Source organism: Poecilia latipinna, unplaced genomic scaffold (assembly GCF_001443285.1).
Source record: "Poecilia latipinna isolate Pla-1442-1.1 unplaced genomic scaffold, P_latipinna-1.0 Scaffold214, whole genome shotgun sequence".
NCBI classification, from domain to species: Eukaryota; Metazoa; Chordata; class Actinopteri; order Cyprinodontiformes; family Poeciliidae; genus Poecilia; species Poecilia latipinna.
Window position 1 is genome coordinate 288,133 of NW_015112830.1, and position 7,126 is coordinate 295,258.

Below are 7,126 nucleotides of genomic sequence, written 5' to 3' on the forward strand. Positions count from 1 at the left end.
TCTCCGTTTGCGCACAGCATGTTCGTGGAGAACGTATACCATTGGATACCATTGGAACTGAACATTCTATCCACCTTCCTGAGAGGCTGACTGGGGAAACGATTGTGGGTCTTACTTCTGGCGGCTAGCGGAAGTAGCAGTATTTCATTGTAATTTATAGGGTTTTTGGCTAATCTATATTCATGATAGAAATTACATCTCTTTTGTCGGTTAACACTGCAGCAAGGTAGTGTATTAACATTAGCACAAACATTAGCATTTCACTGCTCCCCATTAGCATTAGCCTTTTCCCTAAAATAGCTTTTATCTATTTTTCTTATTTATTAGTCACACTTAGTATACTGAATGGAGGAAGAAAATGTAAAACAACATGCTAGCGACAGAGTTTAGGCTAATGTTAGCAATTTGGCTCATTTTAACTTGTACACTAATTTTAACATACAGAATGGAGTAAGTCCATGTTACTCAACATGTTTGTGACTCTCCACATGCTATTGAGTACATTACAGCTTACTTTATCATTGATGCTAATTTGTAGCATCAGACAGGCACACTTTGGCAGGCCCCATTTAAATTTCTTCAGAAATGTTCTAGTTGTTGTTATTGTTGTTGTTATTGCACTACTTAAACAGGAAAGACCCATCAAGATTTCAATTTTAATTAATTTATTTAAAATGATGACTTTAAAGAAAACATCACTAAAAGACATTAAACTTATGCAACGCCAGTAATCATCAAACATAAATGAAAAGGAAATAAAAATCCAATAACATATTTAGCAGTGCAGTCAAATCATTTGCATTCAGATTTTTGACTATTTCAAAAGCTTAGTATATTTAGTAAATAATTATGAATATTTGGCTATTTAATATATTTGTTTTTGCTCATTCAGTGAAACAAGCTCCATCAGATGGTGCTAATTCTGAAGCTGCAGCGCTCAGCCCTGATAATATGAAGTAAACAGAGATATTTACTCATAAAGAGTGGATAAAGATTCATTAGGAACCAGCTGGTGTCTGGTTACAAGTCACATTTGCAGACATATATAGCAGTTAATAGTGATTCATTAAGAATTGAAGATACCTTCACATAGGAATTAAAAATGTAGAGCTTGCAGTAATCATATAAAGATGAATTTTCTGTTGAATTTAGAGAAGCTACTTCTAATATTAGTTGTGCTAGACTATTGAATTTTTTTTTGTTCATTGAAAACAGCTGCAAGTTGGTGCATTAAAAAAAACACCCTGAGGTTACAGAATTGTAAGTGCGACTGTGAGTTAGGTATAAAGCATTTAAGGTGTGGTGAAGGACGGGAGGGAGGAGCAGAACATGAAATGGCATTTAACTCTCATCCGGTGTCTCTTGTATTGCACTCTGCACCTTCCTCCCCAAAGACTCACCTTTTTGCCTCTTCAGGGAAGATTTACACTCTAATGGAGGGCTGCACCAACAGCGGGCTGTTTCTGTTCATCTTGTTACTAGGATGTAGGCGACTCTCTGCATTCAATCTGGACACGGAAAATGTCCTGCAGAGAGATGGAAGCCCGGGGAGCCTGTTCGGCTTTTCTCTCGCAATGCACCAACAGCTTAGACCACAGGACAAGAGAATGTAAGAACCAAAGCATGAGTTTAGAGGAAACTTATATGTGGAAAGGAATTTATTTCTGTATTCTTCAAGTCTAAGTCTAAGTCTTAGGTTTTTTGCATCAACTGTATTTGCTTGTGTCACTTTCTTTCCAGGTTACAAATTTTTAGACTTGCAGTTGTTTTGCGCTCTTCTTCTTTCTTTTTAGGTTGTCTTCAGGTGAGATCAGAAGAAAATGTTTTTCTTTTTCATGCCACATGAAGGCAGCTTGCAATCATGTCAATAGTGTGCTTGAAAAGCTAAAATAAACCGGGGGTTAGAGCCCAGAAGTGGGCCAGGAAACACCAATTAGGAGTTGTTTAGCTCTCAGAACCTTAGATAAATTTGAAAATGGCCACATTATGACGACTTCATTCATAATCTGGTGGTTTACAAGTCGTCTTTTTTACTATGCTGTCATTTAGTTGGCTCGATGGAATGGCTACCTACATGAATACTTGCATGTATTTGTTAGGGTTATGCATCTCTGCCATTGTTGACTTGCAGGTAAAGAGTTTGGGAACCAGATCAAGTTTTTTTTTTCCTCTTAATTTGATAATGTAGTAAAGTTTTAGATTTGCACCTCTGAAGCAGAGCAGCTGTGATAGGGCAAGTAACTTCTTGAGTGACGACTTCCTTTCCTTTGTTTTGCCCAAAGGTGCTACTGCTTACTGTTGTGTGCTTATTTGCATTTGATTAACAAAAACCTGAAGGTTATTAAAGTGTTCCCGGAGTCTTTCATTGGTAGTAAGGCAAACACCAGCAAAGCATTGAGGTATTAGCCTTCGTCACTTGGGAGAGCACCAGAGGTCAGCGTGGTGCTTGATGCACGCTTAGCTCGAAGCAAAAGAAAAGGCAGGTAATTAATTTGTCCTCGGAGTTCTCGGAGGTGTTTTTGCACCAACATGTTTGCTGGCATGTTTGGATGATACAGCTGGGTGTGCACAGTGAGTCACAGCACTGGTTTTCATTCTGTCCATGCCAACCTTTAGTCAGACGTACGCGTTCCAGAGACTTTTATGTCCTGAGGGGACATTAGTTCTTGTACCGACAGGAGTGGGTGGGAACCCGTGAATGTCTGCTTGTGTTTTGGTCTCACATCTGCAAGATGAGGCTGTCTCCTCGAGAACGTGGAAGAGAGGTCCAACTTGAAAAGGTGCTCATAGTGGGAATGAATGTACGTTTTAGAGATTTAGGAGGGGAAGTGTGCGAGAATATGAATGTCAGTGATGCTGCTGAAAAAAGTGAAAGGAATTTGGAAAAAAAAATGGGAAGAGGAGCAAATAAAAGTAAACCACAAAAACCAAACAGTCAGTGCAAAAGTGATTCAAGAATTTACTTGGAGAAACTAACATTTTATACTAAAGTTAGTTGCGCATGCACTAACTTGTGCAAGCGAATATAATAGGTATATTTGAGAGAGAAACTGAATGAACAACATCTGTCCTAATCAGGATTTCTTTTGTTCCTTCATTCTGACCAGGCATTTAAGAACATGCATTGATTAATACCGAGTCCCAGTGCTTCGTTAAAGTTCATAAAGCCACTGCCATGAATTTCCATGACTCTTGGGATTTTAGTTTATTGTTTTGTTTTTCTCGCCAAGTCACTGCTATGTTATTTTAGTTTTAGTTAGATTTAGTTTGTAGTCAGTATTTTATTTGGACAGTCTTGTTCAGTGCCTTTGCACTGACATCATGTTCATCGTGATATATGCCTGTTGTGTTTTTGTATCATTATATTATTTCAGCTCGGGAACTACTACTTTCCAGATGCTTCAGTCTCTTCCATTATTCTTCATATATTTAATGCTTCATATGTTTTTGTCCAAGCTGGCGCTTGCAATATGTTGACCCAACTTTAGCTGACTCAGTTAAGATAATGTTCTGACACTTTATCTTAAATACACATCCTCCACGATGCATTAAATCCTCTCTAGTTGGTTTTCCAGAAGTGCCTTTTTAGTTCAGATTAAATCTCATTTGTTCTGTCTGTGCTTCACCTCAATCTTTATGTTTCTGCATTCCCAGTGTTTTGATAATTTTACCTTTTAAATGAAAGATAAAATTCTCCAGGATTCTGCCTCTAAAAACAGAGGATCAGATTTTTTTAGCACTGTTGACTCTTTGTGGTGAAAAACCGAGTTATCATGTTTGGGACGATGCCCAGGATTGCATTTGTAATCAGTATCATTACTACAGAATTGCATAAAGTTGTAACTGTTTTCTAAAGGTTTGCTGTGCTTCCAGTCCTTCTCTTTCAGCTCGTGATTTTTTTAATAAACATCCAACTGCTGGATCTTTCTGCTGTAGCAGAGAGAGACTTGATTGCTGGCAAAAGGCAACTCTTCACTTTTTTTTTCTTTAGTAGATGAATCAGGAAATGGTCAATCTGATTCATTGTCAGAGATTGACTTTTAAAAAAGTCGCACCTCATTTAATTTGCTAGACTGGGCTTGGTCCTTATGTTGGGAGCAGAAAAACAAACAAAAAAATGCCCTCAGAAAACTTCCCTAGATGCTGGAAATGTTATCACAGAAGAAAAAAGACACCTTAAGATTTTGTTGATGCTATGTGAAAGAAGTGCCTTGATATACATGTGCTTCTGTTGCAGACTGCTGGTTGGAGCGCCGCAAGAGAAAGCGCTGAATAATCAGAAATCTAAGGTGACAGGAGGACTCTACAAGTGTGAAATCAGCCCAAACCCCAGTGATTGCCAAAGAGTTATGTTTGATAATGATGGTAATTTATATTCTGACTGGCTTTTCTATTTTTCCAGTTTCAACCTTTTTATTTACTTAAAAAAAATAGTTTTATTGTGTTGTTTATCTTTCGACTTTTGTCTGTTCTTTCACAGAAAATGTGTCAACCGAAAAAAAAGAAAATCAGTGGATGGGGGTGTCAGTCAACAGTCAAGGGCCAGGAGGCAAAATTATAGTGAGAATGCCGTTCCAAAAAGACATTTTGATTTTTTTTTTCCCCCCAAAGATTTATGGTCAAGGTGTCAGTCAGAATCTCTCGGTCATTATGTCCTTCTCTGTCCATGGTAGACGTGCGCCCATCGGTACCAGGAGTTGAAATCTCAAACCCGTAACATCCTCGGCCGCTGCTACGTGCTAAGCCAAGATGTAACTCTGAAGAGCTCACCAGAAGATGGAGTGAGAGATGGAGGTGACTGGCATTTTTGTAAAGGTCGGAACCCGGGCCATCAGCTGTTTGGTTCCTGCCAGCAGGGCGTCTCTGTCGCATTCGACATGGAACACCGCTACTTCATCTTTGGAGCTCCAGGAGCTTACGACTGGAAAGGTAACGTGTTTAGGTTAAACTTGCCACGGGCTGCAAGACTTTGAAACAGTTTGCTTTTTAGTTAGTTTTTAAAGACCGACTCAAAGCTCTTTTGTTTTTATTGTGCTTCTTATACTCGTTTTCATTCTTTGTATAACTTTGCTTTTTGTTGTACGGAGTGTTGTGACTTTATTTCTGTGAAAATTACCTATATACTTACTTTAGGAACCAGGGCAGTTGAACAGTTAGGATTCCTCTTCCCTATAACTTATGTTTTGGACTAAATAGGTATTTTTGATTAATTATTTTGATTGTTTCAGCCATTGAATAACACGGGTCTTAAGTAATAGCAGGATGTTGTCAGCATATAAACAAATTTTTGTTTTGTTTTGTTGATTTAATTGGCATTCCTTTCATAAGAATGTTTTGACAAAATGCTTCTGCAAGGGCTTCAGTAAAAATGGAAAACTAGGATGGAAGGAGATGTTTTTGGCTCAACATGCACCGCTCCCAGTTCCCATGGAGACAAATAAAGTCTTATCCTTACAAAAGGATTTGTAGCAGGAAGAAGCTGAGAGCAAAAGGGAGGGATGTGAGCAGTGTGTACACAAGCTTGATTGACTATAGTCCTGCTTCTGATTGGTTGTTTCTGGTTAGTTAGTACTGGGAGTACAGAGAAAAGGCAGAGGAGCAAATTCTTTTTCACAGATTATTCATCTGATACCATAGTGTCACGACATCATGGGGGTTTTAACAAATATGTAAAAAGAAACTATTTTTTTTTGTAAAAGATATACACTGCAGTCTTAAGAGTTTAGTAGACTTTTGTAAAACATCAACTAATCTTGTCTCTTCTCTCCTTTGGTGTACTTTTTTTTTTTAATTAAGGCTTGGTGCACATGGAGCAAAGGAACGACACTCTTTTTGACTTGGATTTATTTGACGAGGTGCCATTGGAAACGGGAGGTGAGGAGGCGAAAAATCCCAATCAGGTCCCCACTCCTGACAACAGCTACTTGGGTAAAATACTTGTGTTTTATCATTATGCCAGTTACACATTTTTTAGTGACTATGTTAACTATGTTGACTATTAACTATTAACTATGTTGAACTCTGTTTTAGGTTTCTCCATGGCCGTTGGAAAAGCTTTGACCAACAAGGGTCAGCTGACGGTGGTGGCAGGAGCTCCCAGGGCTTACTTCAGTGGAGCGGTGATTCTGCTAAAGAAAGGCTCTAAGGAGCGCAAAGACATGCAAGAGGAGTTCAGCCTTGAAGGCGAGGGCCTGGCTTCCTCCTTTGGATACGATCTGACTGTGCTGGATCTCAACGGGGATGGGTAAGAGTGCAGATTGAGCCACAGACACTTCACTTCTGCTCTCACTGTAATTTTGACTGTACTCCTCTGAGTCTGTGATCTTCTTCTTCGTTAGCTGGGATGACATAGTTGTTGGAGCCCCTCAGTACTTTGAGAAGGACTCGGAGATTGGAGGAGCTGTCTACGTTTACATCAACAAGGCTGGAAATTGGAACGACGTCACACCAACAAGAATAGATGGACCCGCAGTTTCTATGTTTGGCCTCGCCGTGGAGAACCTTGGCGACATCAACCAGGACGGTTACCATGGTAAGGAGGCATTATTTGTGTGTCTGTATTTGACGCCCTTTATGTTGTAAAGATGCTCAAGAAAACTGCCTCGCTGTCAGATTTTGCAGTCGGAGCTCCTTATGAGGACAACGGGGCAGGAAAGGTCTACATTTTCCACGGGTCAGTCACAGAAGGATTCAGGAAAAAAGCCACACAGGTGTGGAAAGTAGTACAATCACTTTCTAAATCTTCCAATTTGAGACTCTCCCTCAGCGTTTTGCTTTGGATAATTAGGAAGGGGCCAAAGCATATTTGGTGTGGATCAAACTATTTTTTCTAGGACTTTTATGTAGGAATTTCCTAATTCTCATTTAAATGATGTCTGGATGGGCATATTTCCAGTGGGTCTGTTCTTTCTTTATATAGATATTTGTACTCTAGTTGATACAAAGCTATCTTTCTGTCTCTTATCTGCATTGCACATTTTCAAGATGTCTTTTAAAGTTTTTGTCAAATTAAATTATAGATTTTAAACTTCTAAAAGACAAAATAATACATTTAGTACTTTGTTTCCATTGGACACCAAATGCAGATGTCTTTTCCTTGTATCCAGTAGGATACAAAAAAAGACAT

At 38.9% G+C, this 7,126-nt stretch overlaps 1 protein-coding gene across 1 annotated transcript in view; it reads left to right on the forward strand.

Annotated features, from left to right (window-relative positions):
* Positions 1 to 1,349: 1,349 nt before the first annotated feature.
* LOC106946957 (integrin alpha-6-like) overlaps positions 1,350 to 7,126 on the forward strand; it is an 18,127-nt gene continuing 12,350 nt past the window's right edge. Inside the window, exons 1-8 of the mRNA XM_015031672.1 lie at positions 1,350 to 1,609; positions 4,238 to 4,365; positions 4,481 to 4,560; positions 4,674 to 4,929; positions 5,797 to 5,928; positions 6,031 to 6,244; positions 6,339 to 6,532; positions 6,613 to 6,717. Coding sequence (XP_014887158.1) covers positions 1,434 to 1,609; positions 4,238 to 4,365; positions 4,481 to 4,560; positions 4,674 to 4,929; positions 5,797 to 5,928; positions 6,031 to 6,244; positions 6,339 to 6,532; positions 6,613 to 6,717 — 1,285 coding nt within the window. The 5' untranslated portion in view covers positions 1,350 to 1,433. The remainder of the gene's footprint in view (positions 1,610 to 4,237; positions 4,366 to 4,480; positions 4,561 to 4,673; positions 4,930 to 5,796; positions 5,929 to 6,030; positions 6,245 to 6,338; positions 6,533 to 6,612; positions 6,718 to 7,126) is intronic.